We start from the raw sequence: 15,340 nt of genomic DNA on the forward strand, positions 1-15,340 counted from the left end.
GTGTGCGTCTCCACAGCTGCTATTCGCCCTGTGTACTATATGTGTCTCTGACATCATCACAGGTTGACAGAACTGGGAGGATCTGCGCGCACTGCCCTTTAAGATGCGTCTGTCACCGTCGCGCGCTAGCTGCGTCGCGCGGTGCGGGAGCCCTGCTTCGACTGGCCCTCTGGAAGAAAACAGCGCGCGCGCCGTGGCGCATTTTGTGTCGGCCGACAATCCCAGGAAGGAAGGGGAGAGGACAGACTCCGCCGAGGGAGACGGAAATGAGAGGGGGGTGTCCAAAGAGGAAACCCTATCCCTTTAAGAGCAAGTGGGACATAGCGGTGCGAGAAAAGGAGAGGAGGGGGAGAAGAAAGAGGAATTAAAAAAGAAAAGGAAGAAAGAGACAGGGAGGGAGGAGGGAGAGCGGGCGATAAAAAAAGAAAGATGACATCCTCGCAGCGCAACGGCCGAGGTGGAGCGATAGGCTGCGGCCCGGCGAGAGCGCCGCTCGCCGGGGTCAGGGCTTGAATCCAACAACGAGGCTTCGACAAACACCCGATTGGCCTATCGGGGGAAATCGGAAAAATAGATTCATAAATTAAAAACAAAGCATGAGCTGCTGTGCGACCTGATACGTGTGCTATTAACCATGTTCGTTCTCTTGCGTAAAAATGCATTTATTTCACGTAGTGTGTTTTGTGTTTATTGCTAAAGTGGAATAGTGGAATTTGCGATTTTTTTTTGGTTTTCAACTACTTTTGCTGTTTGGTGTTGCGCTGTAGTGAGATTAGCGTTTAAGGAATTAAAGTTGGAAACCAAAGTCAGGGAGAATCGGGCCATTATTGGGTCCCGGCCTGCTCCACTCCAGCCTGCGTACGGCAGCCCGCGTTAACAGCTGCGTGCATTTTAATTTACAGCATTAAGGCTACCTCAATTAGAAAAACCGATCGGCGCGGACGACTCGACTCGCGTTTTTCACGGGACTCCGGGGGCTCGTTTGCGCTGCGGCACGGGCGGCCGTCGGCGACTCCGTCACCGCTGGGGCCGATCAAAACCATGCAAAGGCTGCATTCCTCGATCTCAATCAGGCGCTGACTTCATTATCTCCATCGCCGCGGTGCAAAATGGATGCTGCTTGGAGCAATTTCCTCTTCCAGGTGAGCTCTTCCAGGCGTCGCCGGCCTGCTGCTGTTTGTTGATTTACTTTTATTTTTTTGGGGGGGGGGCTCACGCGGGCCACTCGGCGCGTGTCCCGCTGCCCCGCGCGCCGCGTTTAACTTCTCGTAGCACCTGAAGATAATGCTGTGACTTGTGTTTACATTTGGTGATGGCCTTCTACTTGCTTCTCCAGAATACTCCCACCCAGAACCAAGTGGAGGGGAGCCTCCAATCAGAGCTCATGCCAGTGCATACGAGTTCACCCCAAACCCCACCCACAGAGCACATAGCGCAGCCTCCCTCGACTGTGGACACTGCTGCTCTCAGTGAGGATCCCCTTCCTGGTGAGGGACACTGCACTCTGCACCTGCACAGCTGTGGACGCTAAAATGCTCAATTTGCATTCTGCATGTAGTTAAGTCGGCGAGTTGATGACAATGTACGCTTAAATTATCTGATTACAGTGTTGTACATGTTGGTGTGTCTAAGGCCCAATATTCAAAAAGTTGGATAATTTTCAAGACACATAGTTTGAATAAACACAAATTTGATAATGAATGTCAACATCAGCATCACCGCACTTCATTTAAGACGTTTTCTGAAGCGATCTCTTTCTTCCTGCCTCTGTCCCGCCCAGTGAAGCCAGTGTCCCGGCCGACGCGCGTGCCCCACATCTGCGCCATCTGCAACAAGCAGTTCAAGAACAACTACAACCTGCGGCGGCACCAGTCGGTCCACACTGGGGTACGCATGAAGGACAGGGCCAGAGAGCAGGCGGAGGGGGCAAAGGAGGGAGCAGCCGGCCAGGTGGCGGTGGCGGCGGCGGCCCCGTCGGTGATGGCGGTGGGGGCTGGGGGGAGGGCGGAGGGCACCGCGTTGCCCCTCTCCCTGCTGCACCTCTCCGTGCCACCCCCTCTCGCCCCTCCCGGCTTGCTGGCGGGCGCCCAGCAGCCCCCCCTGGGTAGTCAGGATGGTGAAGGGGTTGCTATGCCGAGCGTAATGGCTAGTGTTCACCCCCATGTTCCGCCTCCTGCTGCTGTCGTCATGGCCACAGGGGCGACAGTACAGGTGGGTCAGGGCCTTGTGGAGATGGCTGTCGTCAACCCCGAACCTTCAAGCATGTTGTTTCTCTAGCTGCCTGGCCAAGTGGATCATTGAGTCTGGATGTTAGAGTTAATCAAAATATCCACGTACTGTATTCGATTTAGTGTTTGGCATTGGTGACAGTTTGTGAAACACGTGCTAGAAGCCCCCCATGCTCCCCTGCATGTTCTCTGTAACACACGGTCCGATAGGAAGTAGTAAATCTAACATTGAAACCAGTGCAGCATTCGGGTACAAACTCTGTGCATTTTGCATGGTTTTAAAGAAATCTCACCTCTGAGCAGTGATCCCGTGCTGAACTAAACCCTCTAGTGTGTTCATCTGCTGGTGTGCTTTGCCCCCCCCCCTCAGAGGCCCGCGAACCCCAACCCCAACCCGGTGAAGAAGAACCACGCCTGCGAGACGTGCGGCAAGGCCTTCCGCGACGTGTACCACCTCAACCGCCACCGCCTGTCCCACTCGGACGAGAAGCCCTTCTCCTGCCCCATCTGCCAGCAGCGCTTCAAGAGGAAGGACCGCATGAGCCACCACGTGCGCTCCCACCAGGGCGGCGTGGAGAAACCCTACGTCTGCCCCCACTGTGGCAAGGCCTTCTCCAGGTACCCGCCCCCCGTTGCACTTTTACTCGAGTCTTTGCAACGGTCGGAGGCTGCAATAACGTGTGTGTTGTGTGTCCTTCTCAAGGCCTGACCATCTCAACAGTCACGTCAGACAGGTGCACTCCTCTGAGCGGCCCTTCAAATGCCCCGTACGTCCTCTGTGACTCACTCAGCAGCTGCACACAGCATCATATTTACATATACAAGAACGCTCTCACACTTTATCAGCCTCGTACAGATAAAGTACCAAAGGCCGCTGTGTGAATATTACCATGGAAACAAAGTATTTTTACATCACTGGCTAATGTTTTCGAACAGATTTAATCGTTGATTTATTTTCGTCCCAAGACCTGCGAGTCCAGCTTTGCCACGAAGGATCGTCTGCGCGCACACATGATCCGCCACGAGGAGAAGGTCCCCTGTCATATCTGTGGAAAGCTCCTGTCCGCCGCTTATATCACGGATCACATGAGGGTGCACAACCAGTCGCAGCACCACGCCTGCCACCTCTGCAACCGCAGTAAGTCACGCCTCTCCCCACGTTTTTGACCGCCACCGCGCGCACGCACGCCCGCCCGCCCGCCTCTGAGCCACCTGCCCCCCCCCCCCTCGCTGTCCGCCAGGCTTCACCACGCTGACGTACCTCCGCGTGCACGCCCAGAAGCACCACGACCTGGAGTGGAAGGACAGCCCCGGCGGCTTCGGCGGCACGGCCTCCCGCGGCGTCCTCGTCTGCCACTTGTGCGGCGTCCACTGCAAGACGCCCACGCAGCTCCAGGGCCACATGGGCACCCACGCCAACAGCCAGGGTGACCCGAGCCCCGTCGCCGCCAGCGTGGCGGCCAGCAGCTCGGTCTCCCTCAGCAACATGGTGACGGCGCCCACCGTGTACGTCACCGGTAACACGGTGGTGGACCTGCTGGTCACAGACTGCTCTAGCATTGCCGCGCCGCAGACCCACAGTTAGCAGCAGAGAGCTCAGCAATAGCAACCTCAGTCCCTTAGCAGAGGGGAAGGTCGGAGAAGGACGAAGGTACTCGTAGATGCTGATCCAGATTCGTTTGTCATTAAGAAGTACGGTTAACGTTCCACAGACCACTGTATCAGAGAAAAGGGGGAGGAGGAAGAGCTGTGTGAAGTTCTGGAACGGTGGACTTTGGTGGCTGCAGCAGGGTCATGACAAGCTGAAGATTTCAATGAAATTGTAGTAATGTGAGCATTTACTGTATCACCCTCTCCCCTTTCTGACCTCTCTCTCTCCCTCTCCCTGAACTCTGGAATTGGCTGCTCTCTGCAGGTGCACCAAGTACTGTATATCTCACACCAGCTCTGATCTTACCTCCATTTTGCAGCTCACTTCCTAAGTATCCAAATGGCTCGTGTTAAAAAGAAGTAGCAGAATGGGAATAGGAACCTTCTCAAGAGAAATAGGAGGGACGTTTGGGTGCCGGTTGGTCAGGGCTCGTCTAGCATGTTCGCTCGTTTCTTCACGAAAATGAAATCAACATTTGATTTGGAGCTGTAACGCTGGGTCATCGAGGCTCTAGCAGGTTGTTCATAGATCAAAACAGAAGGCCGTGCACGCCACGGTCAGTGTGTAATTGTGGGATGTACTTTGTTGATTTGTTTGTAAAGGTACAGAGATAACAATAGAGTTTTGTTCAGGAGTGTCAAGCACCTTAAATAGTTTTTTGTCTGATTACACACGAGGATCAAAATAGGTTTGAGAGTTCTTGGATTTTCTTGCTCTGAGTCTTCCTCTTCTGGTCTGGCCGTCAAAAAAAAACACACACAAAAAAACAGACAAGGAATCAACACTTCAGCTTCTGACATGGCGACTCTTGCACCTGAGAACTACCTTTTTGCATGACATAAAAGCTAGCTCAGTCCTGCTTATTGTTAGGGAGCTGCTGTAACAAAAGAAGCGTGGAGCAGCTCCGCTAAGTTAGTCAGCTGTAAACAGTAATATTTATAAAAAGTGTTGATTTAATCAGAAGATTTAACATTGTTGGCCATTCATCTGATTGTAACTGTCATTGCCATAGTCATTTTTCTCCACGTACCAGTCCAATGAGTGACACTTATGCATTAGATTTAGTCATTTTACTGTGTGTATAGCACCTGATGTTCTGAACACGAGTCATTATCGTTCTGCATTAATCATTTTGAAGAATGGTCTTTCGTCTGTTGGATGTTTTTGGTTGCTTTGAGTTATATTGTGAGTAATGTGTGGCATCCAGGAAGGGCTTCTAAAGTCGCAAGTCGGGCAACGTCATAGGAAGAGAGTTAGACAACACCACTCGGTATGCTGTAAACAAATCCTGGTTTTGTACTGGAGTGTTTTTGTGTTTTTTTTTTTTTTTTAGTTTTGTGTTGATATGTTACCTTGGAAATAGTAGAGTTGTTTCTTTCCTCCTCTTCCTCTCTTTCTTTGGCAATGTGTTTCTTCCTGTTGAGAAAAGTAGTAATTAATTACAAAGTTAATTTTAGGTTTTCTCCATAACACTAAGAAAAAATAATACCTCTACTCTAGAATTGTGTACAGCTCTTGTGATACATCTTAATGCCTTATCGTACTCAACTGCATTTTAATTCTTTTATGATGAAATATTTCAAATCTTAGTCATGGATTCATTAAGAATATTAATGGGATGTATTTATATTTATATTTTTATATTTCTCAACAGTATGCATGTCTAAAAGGTTGGTAGAGCAAAAAAAAATCAATGACGCTTACTACAGTCATAAATATTATGTTATTTTGTAGACGAAGTAGAGATCATGCTATTATTTTGTAATTTGGACAATTTAAAGTAAAAACATAAATGGGCATTGCTTTGTGTGCTAATCTGTTCATCAACATAATCACTGTTACACCACACCTTCACTGTTTCCATATCATAGAAAATTAATGCTCAGACCATAAGTTTGCTTTCTCATTTAACAGCTTTTGATGTTACACACATACTTTATTAATGCCAAACTAACATATCACTTCCACTGATAAAATACATGGATTAATATATGTTGAATCGTGAATTTCTTTAGATCATCATTATGTGAATAAGTGCCTTGGACTTTTAGATGAATCAATGGTCAGTGTATTATAAGAGAGTGAGCACATAATAACAATTTAACAAAAGGGTTTTAATCCTAAAACCTTGTGCTTCTCTGAAGTACTCACATTAAACTGACATTTGATTCATATTATACCACGTGCTATAAATATATAAATTTGGGTTTCTCTGCACCGTTCACTTGAGTGTTACAGCAAAAAAATAATAATAACACGTTTAAAATAAAACTCTGCTTGTAAATCAGAATCATCTTTGATCTGTGTGCGGTGGATGTCCCCAGATACGTTTCCAGGCATGCTTCGTATTTGTCCAGGGAGTGATCGTGCATTTTTCTGCCCCCAAACAAAAATTGGTGGGAAGGGCTGAAAGTGCATTTATCCAAAGAGAAGCACGTCATGCAGCCAGAGCGTCCTGCAGAGGACTGCAGCTATGATTTGGGTTAGACACACAATCTGCTCATTTCACGGTCTTGTTCTTTTTCTCATCAGTTTCCAAGATGTTAATAATGTAAAGTAGGTAAGCTACAATACAATAACACTGGGAGGGACATAGTGGGTGTAACTAAGGAGGGATATTCTATTCACCCCATATTTATTATAATAGTATGCTTTAAAATACACAGGGCCTAATACTTAAGGTTCTGGCATTAAATCCATTTCACCCTGGTGACTTTTTAACAACACAGGTGGATTAAGGATCTGTTACTATGAATTGAGCCGAAACCCACAGCCTCCGTGTGGGGAATCCATTCAGCGTTCCCCTGCGCGGAAAAAAACAACAAAACCCAATTTACAAAATGCAGTGCAGTGACGTGCGGGTCGCTCGTCATGACACGAGCTGCCGCCCGGACCTATCGCAACTAGCTGGCGCAGCAGTCCCAGCGTTGAGTCAATGTTGCATCTGCGAGGCAGCGGCGTCTCTGCTCTGCTGTTCGGAGGCAGCTGAGGTGACACGCAGCGGCCCCCCGACGTCGCCCGAACCAGAACCCGGACCCGGACCCGTGTCGTCGCTCCGCCGCCGTGTTCGATCCGCCGCTCGCGAGGTGGTCGCCAATGCCCCCAGTGAGCTGCCCTCGCACCGATTTCGACCTGAGCTGCTGCAAGCTAGCGCTAGCTCGCTGCCGCTACGCTTCAGACGCTGAAGTGGCCACATAAACATGCGGATCATCGAGGCGGAGACCCCTGGGACATCTTTAACGTCAAACGCTTCCTGCAGGACACGAGTTTCCACCGGCCGCTGACTGGACTCCGCAGAGCCTCTGTGTAAATGCTGCTTCAGATTTGTACATCTCCTTTAACATGTGCAAACTCCTATCAGTTAGCTAGTTAGCCCGGGTGCACGGGGGTTGCTGCGGCTAACGGCTACAAACAAATAACCAGCAAAACAGTTCAACGTCAGTCTAACGTTTTCATGAACGCGGGTGTCAGACAGTGGCCCGCTCGGGTTCCAGGTGTCGTCCCGCTTGGCAACTTATTTCCGTCTGTGAAGGGGGAATTTGATCGTTACGAAACGGGGGGCTAACCTTATTCCACACATAACGGGGCAGATGCTAACGTTAGCTGGCCGCTCTAGCGTCATTGTTAGCAGGCAGCGCAGACAGTTGGCCACGCTTCCCGAGGCGAAGGATGACATTTACATGTGATTAGCGACGCCGCTTTGCAATCATCATCAAACGAGTGATGGTTAATCCTACGAGTCGCTTCATCAAAAAACACAGCCGAGCACTAAAAGTCGCTAGACGCCTTTCCCCGTAGCTGTTTTGTTAGCTCAACTAGCGTGTGTTTTAATGCAGCGCGTGCAGCGTTTTTAGAGTTCTGTGCAAACGTGACATGCTTGTGCCTCCGGAGCTCAACGTCACACGGTTGAAGCGAAGCTGCGCCAGCCCGTGTTGGCGTCGCCGGTTCTGCAGCGCCGGAACAGTTACGTTATGTCGAGCTCCAGCCGGTGTCAGTCCGCTTTTGCGGCAATGCCAACTACCTGTCAAAGTAATGCATCAACGCGAGTGAGCGTTGCTTCCGGGAACCCTGAGAATTGTCCTGATATTTTCGATGTTCAATATTTAAAAAAAAAATAGCGCAATGCGTATTTTGCTAATGGACATCAACTTTTTAATGAGTCAGCTAATCCAGTGTAAGCAAAGTGCAAACGCGCATCGAGCCCCAGGAACGAGTGGATGTAACTGAGGCTCAGCGTGTCACAGGGCCCCGGTCTCCACCGTCAGTGGACCGGCCTCACTGTCCGCCACAGCTGTGCCGTCAAAGGGTGGGTTCGGTAAGACACCAGGTGATCCGATCCAGCACCGGTCACTTAGGACTGTGTTCCAATCAAATAAAATGCACCCTTTTCGCAGGTTCAATTTTAGTATTTTGGTCTCAGTTGAATTAAATTATAACGTTTTCACGCAGTCTAACAAATGTGATAATAATCCGGGTTTGGTCAGTTCAGAACTTTGCCTTCTCTCATTGTACCAGTTTGCAATCAAAAGTTTAAACATTAAAACTAGGAAGTTTTCACATTGTGATCAATTAAAGATGAAGTGCAGGTGAAATGTCCACGTCATGTTTCCTTTCGTCCAGCGGCTTTTTTCCAGAGTCGTCCGTTTATTCACCGTGCCATGTTTTTGTGGTATTTCAGGGAGGGCAAAGAGCAACGGATCACACGGACCAGATTGCCTGCTGAACTTTTTGCCTGTCAGACAGATCGCCAGAGACCATGCTGAGCATCCTAGCTGCTGGGTCTGTGTTCTTTCCGGGCCTTTTCCTGCTGTCCAAGCAATGCCTGAAGTCCATCCCTGCGCTGAGATGGAGCGAGGGCGACGCAGTCATCGTGTCTGCCAGGTGAGACGTCCTCATACTGGGGTTTGATTTATGTGTGGTCTAAAGCATGATGTCACGTGGATACGCTGCACTCACAATTCCTATGTGCTGTATTCAGAGCAGGTTGTTGCTACAACTGCATTATAATCGTACAGTTATTACAGAAGGGGAACAATGTGTTAACTTTAGTTAATCAGACAGTCATTTTTCAACATATTTCACAACTACATGAACTATTTACTAGCTTTTCTATGTTTCCAGGTTGGTCTCATCAATTCAGGCAGTCATGGCTTCTTCAGCTGGATACATTATTTCTTCTTCCTGCAAGGACATCATTGAGGACCAGTAAGTTCAGAGCCACCCATTAGAATTGTTAATTCCAAGTAATTTCTGTTTTTTAGTCATTTTAGGAATTTTATTATATTAGCTCTGCTCTGAGAGTGTGATTCATGGGTAGTCTTTCTATTGTGACGGCGAGCTTCTCTTCTTCCCTACACAGGCATTGGTTGACTAGCTCCTACATCCTGTTTGCTGTTCCCTACTTCGTGTATGACATCTACGCAATGTTCATGTGCTACTGGTACAAACTACGGGTCAAAGGACACGAGGAGGCTTCAGCAGCGCCGCAGCACATGAGCTCTGCTCTGAAGAGCTACCTGCGTCGCGAGTTCCTCATGGTGCTGCACCACGTTGTCATGGTCACCGTCTGCTTCCCCGTTTCTGTGGTAACTGTCACACATTGCTCTCTCTGTTGATTTGAGGTTCGATTTAAAGCGAGGGGAAACTCGACAGGTATTTATTAGCGTTTGCAGGGAGTGATAGTGATGCATGCAAACGCTTCCTTTGAGGGACGTTGGAGAGGAACACTGCTGTGATTGCACTTTACACAAATCACTCTTCTCTCTCCAGTTTTGGCGACAAGGGAGGGGAGATTATTTCCAAGGTGTAATGTTCATGGCTGAGCTCAGCACTCCATCCGTCTGCTTAGGAAAAATCCTCATCCAGGTAGGTGCTCGCTTTGCTTAGTGACATTTAAGTGTTGTTGCATGCGCACGTGTCACACCAAGGTTTTACAGCATTCTCTGCTTCACTTCTAATGTATTCAGATGGAGAGTATGTTTCCACTCATTCCCAGCATGCACCTTGTCTGTGCCTGTCGGCTCCTGTGTCTCACACAAAACAGCAGTGTCAGAAACATCAATGGGTAACACCGCACGCTTCGGTGCACATTGTAGGAGGTGTGTTTGTGAGGGTTAGTTGTGTTCTGTGCTTGGGTAAAGGTTGTCCCTCCATTGTCTGCTGCTTATCCCCCATCTGATTCCCCCACAGCTGTTGGCCTCTGATTATAGCCCCCAGTATTACTCTGGATTGTCAGTGCGGTGTCAGCATGTCCTTCCACCCTTTATCACCTCTACTACCCTTGACAGCAGTGCATGTGGTCCTTTGATAAACAACAGCTCTTTTTAAACAATACAACAAACAATGGATGGCAAGAAAACTATTTGGATATTTATTGATGCGGATGTTTTGTAATTCTAAACACGGACGAGACGAGCCTCAGTAGAGAAGCGTGTTCAAGCTTGTCCCTGGTGTTATTTCATTGAAACAGGTTTAACGTTCAGCATGAAGTCATCTGCTGTGTACGAATAAGCATGTAAAAATAACTGCCACACACACACACACACACACACACACACACTCGCTCTCCTGCCACCACCTGTAGAGATCAGCCAGTGTTCAACCAGCAACATGTGCTTTAGTGCCACTCGTTCGGTCTGTGCAAATAGCATTAACAAATATAACAACAGGATTAACACAGTCTGCTTTCACCAAACTGTACTGCTTGCTTTTCTTTCTCCCTCTTCGACTTCTCCCTCTTTTTTTTTTTTTTTTTTTTTTTTTTTTCTTTTTTTTTATTATTCGCTCTCAGTACAAACAGCAACACACTCTCCTGCACAAAGTGAATGGGGCTCTTATGCTGATCACTTTTTTCATCTGTCGAGTCCTCCTCTTCCCTTACCTCTACTACGTCTATGGAAGGTATGTCTTTCTGTCCATCTCTGTTCTCATATGTTCTGCTCTCTTGCTTAGCTGGGGTAACTAATTAGCACAGCTGCACCATCTCCTTGTTGCCGACGCAGCGTATTGATTGATTTTTATTTTTGTTGTATGCCCAGGTATGCGTCCATTCCCTTCCACATGGTCCCTTTCTCGGTGCCCTGGCACTGTAACCTTGGAGCTGCTCTGCTCATGGCGCCCCAGCTCTATTGGTTCTCTCTAATTTGCAGAGGCGCCCTGCGGCTATTTCTGGGCACCTCCCGCTCACAGCGGCCGCGCCCGGCCACAGACGCACCAAAACAACCCCTGGCTGACGGCAACACCCTGCCCCAGCCCGCCAACGGCTACAGCACGCGCTCCACAGAGCCAGAGCTGACCACTCACTGAGAGGAGTGGAGCGCGAGGAGGGAAGGAAGGCGAATGTACCAATAAGTATGTAAAGGAAGTTTTGAGGGAAAAGTGAGACTTGAAGTAGTAGCAATATGAAGGAAACTACAGACAATTGCCTCAAATAGAGCTGAAGTCTTTGTAGCCAACAGTCAAACTTTCACAGCTTAATGGTTTGGTTGCTGGCCTTCAGTGTTTCAGCTTCAGTATTTAAAGATGTCATCAGGCACTGTGACAGGTAAGAACATGCACTGACCTGAGAGGAATTCGCCTGGATTTATAGCAAGTATAGGTTGCTACTTTCCTCATGTAGATCAAATTCAGTCCTCTCTGCCTCGCAGTATAGGAAGAGCAGGAATATAGGAATGTATTATATTGTATGTTAGTACATTTGCTGTAGTTGAAAGGCCTGATTCAGTTTAGTGATGATGAAGACCTTCAAAAAAGAAAAAAAATCCTGGCTAAGCAGTATTTTGACTTGTTAGTGTTTATTATCTGTATCCTCTATGTAGTCACTGTCATTCTAACAAAATGTAACCAACCTACAGACTGACTCATCATTAGAAGGGAGATAATTTCATGAGACTGTATTCTGCTGCCTTATCCCTTTTCCCCCTTCTTTGCAACTTCGTTATTTATTTTTTTAATCCTCATAGGAGAAGGAAGACGTTTCCCTTGGACAGAAAAATGTCACAGGTGTACATAGCCGATGTATAATTATCCTTATTTCTATGTCAGTATTAGGTCAATTATCATTTTTTAAGGTTCTGTCTCATTTCAGTATCTGATGTTTCTGCAGGTATTTTTGGACAATGACACTTTAGCATTGAAACGAAGCATTTCACAGTTTTACAGCTTAATGTAAACAGAACCCATTAATGTTTTGGCAGTGCTTGTTTTAGCGTAGATATTACTTCATTCCATTTACTGGTATCACAAAGTGTTTTTTTTGCATTTTCCTTCCAGGGAAGTGATGCACAGTAGCAGTCACTTTAAGCTGAAAATACATGTGTGTGGTGTTCTTTTGTGTTAAGTATCCGTTTGATTGGCTGAAACACTGATCTGTGAGATTTGGTTTTGGTTTTAGCTTTGATGCAGCACTAGGAAGCGTTTTAAAGGGAAACAAAATTCAAAATGAACCTTTTAGTAGTAATATTCCTTTTGTAATTGACATCAAGCACATTTGTCCATGGCAACTTATTTAGATGTTGCTTGTTTATTTAACTTAATTGAAATTACGCTTATTTATTTTGAACATTATATGACTTGCTCAAATCACTGAGCCACTGGTTCTGTGAACCTCCTATTTAAACTGGCTTGTATTCCCATTTTATGTATGTAATTATACTGTCCTGGAAAAAAAACTAATCCAAGCTCAGAAACCATCAGGCAGGGCAGCGTGTACCAAAACCTCTGGACAACTGTGGGCATGTTGAACATAGAACATCCATTCCTCTGTTCCATGGATTTGTAAGGTACTGCTTCTTGACAATACTAAAACATTTCAACTGATGTACTGTATATTCCACAAAATGCTTGTTATTTATTTGTAAGTATTTATTTATTTATTTGGTTTGTGGTTTTGAATGCATACTTATGCATACATATTATACTCTATGCTTCTGAGCCTTATGTGAAGGCTGTATTGTTACTCGAACTTAGCTAAAATATACTTCTCTGTCCTGAATCAGTCTTGAGTTTTTTTCCCCCTTTGCTTTTGTCAATTGTCATTTTTTTAAATTCCATACACCTCATTTATCATGATGTTAAAGTGAGCCACTAGATGGTACCAAATTCATGAATTTTCATACCTTCATCAGAGGCATACAACTAAAGGTTGTATAGTTGTAATATAAAAAGGCTATAAATAAGAAGAGGTATGAACATTTTTACATAAAAACACCAGCTACAACAGATAACTTAACATTTTAGGGTTAAAATGTTTATTGCTATGATACAAAACACATAAAAAACATACAAACTTGTTACATAAAAAATTTCAAGTTTTCAGTGTTGCTGCAGTCATTGTCGCTGCTTCAGTATCTTCTTTGTCTTGGAGAGAAGATGGTGTTGGGGTTACTGTCGCGTTCCCTCTCTTTCTCGCGCTCCTTCTGACTGTTCGGCGATAGAGCCTCCTCCAGCTTCTTCTCGTTTTTAAAGAGATCTCGCCCTGTACGCATGATGTGCTCCTCAATTTTGCGATGTCGCTTCATGTCTGACAGTACTTTGTCCAGTCGTGCTTCTCGTTTCACAGATGAGCGAGCTGAAGATCCTGGAAGTTAAAAAAATAAGCACGGTCATTATGAAACTTACTACTAAATCAACACGTACTGTGTCCTCATACGGTGAAGAAACCAAATAATCAGATTCTGAGGTAACATGCACAGCTTTTAGGGTCCAACAATACATTTAAAAGTCAGATCTTAGTGGGTACTGCCTGTCATACCTGGTGTTCTGCGTCTGTTGATGAAAGCATTTTTGGGTGTCTGCATTTGCTCCTCATCAAAGTCAAACTCGGTCGGTGTAGGGGGCCTAGAAAAAAGTAGCCATTATTGACTATTATCATCCAAAATCAACACACGCTACAAAAGCAAAAAATGATACTGACTTGCGTTCTCTCTGCTCCCTCTCCCGTTCCTTTGCCGCCTCTTCCTCGTCGTCTTGTTCAGGTGAGGGTGTGCGTTCAGGTGTAGGAGGTCTCCTCGGAAGAGGTACAAAGTTCAATTCCAGCATCTCCCCTTTAGCGAGGAGGTCATAGAGTCTTTTGATCTCGGCTGGAGGGGGCATCCAGTTTTTGGAGTCTTCGAACTCTTCATCGCTGTACGGAATCTCCCATTCACTGCTCACTTCTGCAGCAGGCTTTCCCTCCTCCACATCCACCTCTGTCTCTGTCTGTGGTTCCTCACTACACTTTGTTGCTTCTTCTGCATCATCAGCATCTTCATCTGAGAAAGCAACAAAAAGATGTAATAGTGGTAGAAATACTAATACAAGCTTGACAGGTTATGTTTACATTATTTGTAGATTTAGATGTACCTATACATATATATTACTCCTATATAAACTCATAGAACTTTATAGAAGTAAAAACTAATTATTAAAACAATCATATGCTGTCCTTAACATTAGAAAATATAATGATGGAGTTTTTTGTGGATGTAGTCATCTCATTAAAAGCTTTTTTTCCAGTCAAAGATTATGATGTGAACATACAGTGACACCTCAAACCATCCTGACCGGATAGTTTCAGTTTCAACAATTATACGTCACATAAAACTATTATTAGGTCTTATATCTCATATAAAACACTACTTGTTGCACTAACTTACTGTAGAAGGAGATCTAAATGTGCAGCATAACAGTTCTGTCTGGGTTAAGGCTCATTTACTGTATAGATGTCCACATGATCTCATTCTGCACTGTTAACTCCTTTTCCTTGGTAGTTATACTTGGTTCTTACTTCTGAGTGCTTCACACACATGACACACAACGTGTTACCTTTGTCATCCTGGGTTGCGGTGTCCTCCTCCTCTGTAGCCGATGTCATCTCCGTGTCCCGTTGCTCCGCGTCGTCCTCGTCCTCTTTGCCCGCTGCAGGTTTTTCTGCGTCCTTCACACCCAGAGCCTCGATGCCCTCTGTCAGTGAGGGGTCTGCGGCTTCAGCTTGCATCCTTCCCACCGCTGCAGCCGAACCTCTGGCCAGAGATCTGCTGGAGAGAAGCGCGATTTGTTCAACATGGGTTCAGCGCAGCTGGAAGTAAGTTTAGTAACTTATACGAATGTGAACGAACTTGCCAAAAGTAATGTAATTTTGACAAAGTTAACCTAATAACTTATTATGCGGATAATGCAGCCACAGCTCAACCAGCTAGCTAACGTTAGAGCAATTAACTGCACTTCACCAAGAGGCTTGGCTGATTTTTCCTTAGCTAATGTCCAGTCGGTCCTGCAACAGCGCCGGCGTCGTTAAATAATGGCTCAAATGATCCTTTCCCGTGTACTAAGTAACTAAATGTCTCCATGAGATTTGATACGGGAAAAAACGATTACGAGGAGACGTAAACATAGCGCCATTTTGGAACTAGAAGAAGTAGGCGATGACGTAAAGAATTCTTCTACAGCTCAATTTCCCACTGATTACACATCATGTGGATGG

The 15,340-nt window shown here is 46.2% G+C and overlaps 3 protein-coding genes across 5 annotated transcripts; 2 read left to right on the forward strand and 1 right to left on the reverse strand.

Annotated features, from left to right (window-relative positions):
• The first annotated feature begins 125 nt into the window (after positions 1–125).
• mazb (MYC-associated zinc finger protein b (purine-binding transcription factor)) lies at positions 126–5,676 on the forward strand. The gene is made up of 7 exons (XM_029134854.3): positions 126–1,142; positions 1,337–1,487; positions 1,781–1,887; positions 2,599–2,846; positions 2,932–2,995; positions 3,195–3,366; positions 3,470–5,676. The coding sequence occupies exons 1-7, from the start codon at positions 1,110–1,112 to the stop codon at positions 3,811–3,813; spliced, it is 1,119 nt and encodes a 372-aa protein (XP_028990687.1). The 5' UTR covers positions 126–1,109; the 3' UTR covers positions 3,814–5,676.
• A 1,067-nt stretch (positions 5,677–6,743) lies between these two features.
• Positions 6,744–12,871, forward strand: tlcd3bb (TLC domain containing 3Bb). Of its 2 annotated transcripts, none has more exons than XM_055504049.1 (7): positions 6,744–7,185; positions 8,623–8,760; positions 9,001–9,084; positions 9,239–9,464; positions 9,649–9,744; positions 10,670–10,779; positions 10,917–12,871. In XM_055504049.1, the coding sequence occupies exons 2-7, from the start codon at positions 8,636–8,638 to the stop codon at positions 11,182–11,184; spliced, it is 909 nt and encodes a 302-aa protein (XP_055360024.1). In that variant the 5' UTR covers positions 6,744–7,185; positions 8,623–8,635; the 3' UTR covers positions 11,185–12,871. The 2 variants fall into 2 exon arrangements, with proteins under 2 accessions (XP_055360024.1, XP_028990703.1); XM_029134870.3 differs by having other exon boundaries at positions 6,746–7,185; positions 8,558–8,760.
• Positions 12,872–13,100: 229 nt separating this feature from the next.
• pagr1 (PAXIP1 associated glutamate-rich protein 1) lies at positions 13,101–15,323 on the reverse strand. 2 transcript variants are annotated; one of them, XM_029134875.3, is made up of 5 exons: positions 15,087–15,323; positions 14,683–14,891; positions 13,793–14,129; positions 13,631–13,716; positions 13,101–13,456 (listed from the first exon to the last, which is right to left on the reverse strand). In XM_029134875.3, exons 2-5 carry the CDS (start codon positions 14,852–14,854, stop codon positions 13,221–13,223), a joined length of 831 nt encoding a protein of 276 aa, XP_028990708.1. In that variant the 5' UTR covers positions 14,855–14,891; positions 15,087–15,323; the 3' UTR covers positions 13,101–13,220. The 2 variants fall into 2 exon arrangements, with proteins under 2 accessions (XP_028990708.1, XP_028990706.1); XM_029134873.3 differs by lacking the exon at positions 15,087–15,323 and having other exon boundaries at positions 14,683–14,943.
• Positions 15,324–15,340: the final 17 nt, after the last annotated feature.

The sequence above is a fragment of the Betta splendens genome, chromosome 19, assembly GCF_900634795.4.
Source record: "Betta splendens chromosome 19, fBetSpl5.4, whole genome shotgun sequence".
NCBI classification, from domain to species: Eukaryota; Metazoa; Chordata; class Actinopteri; order Anabantiformes; family Osphronemidae; genus Betta; species Betta splendens.

Coding starts and splice junctions, on each gene's coding strand:
- mazb (XM_029134854.3), top strand. CDS start 1,110: ATGGATGCTGCTTGGAGCAATTTCCTCTTCCAG. Junction 1,143..1,336: donor GGAGCAATTTCCTCTTCCAG/GTGAGCTCTTCC, acceptor TTGCTTCTCCAG/AATACTCCCACCCAGAACCA. Junction 2,996..3,194: donor AGCGGCCCTTCAAATGCCCC/GTACGTCCTCTG, acceptor TTTCGTCCCAAG/ACCTGCGAGTCCAGCTTTGC.
- tlcd3bb (XM_055504049.1), top strand. CDS start 8,636: ATGCTGAGCATCCTAGCTGCTGGGTCTGTGTTCTTTCCGGGCCTTTTC. Junction 9,465..9,648: donor TCTGCTTCCCCGTTTCTGTG/GTAACTGTCACA, acceptor TTCTCTCTCCAG/TTTTGGCGACAAGGGAGGGG. Junction 10,780..10,916: donor CTCTACTACGTCTATGGAAG/GTATGTCTTTCT, acceptor TTGTATGCCCAG/GTATGCGTCCATTCCCTTCC.
- pagr1 (XM_029134875.3), bottom strand. CDS start 14,854: ATGCAAGCTGAAGCCGCAGACCCCTCACTGACAGAGGGCATCGAGGCT. Junction 14,130..14,682: donor CGCAACCCAGGATGACAAAG/GTAACACGTTGT, acceptor TTGCTTTCTCAG/ATGAAGATGCTGATGATGCA. Junction 13,717..13,792: donor AGGGAGCAGAGAGAACGCAA/GTCAGTATCATT, acceptor ACTTTTTTCTAG/GCCCCCTACACCGACCGAGT.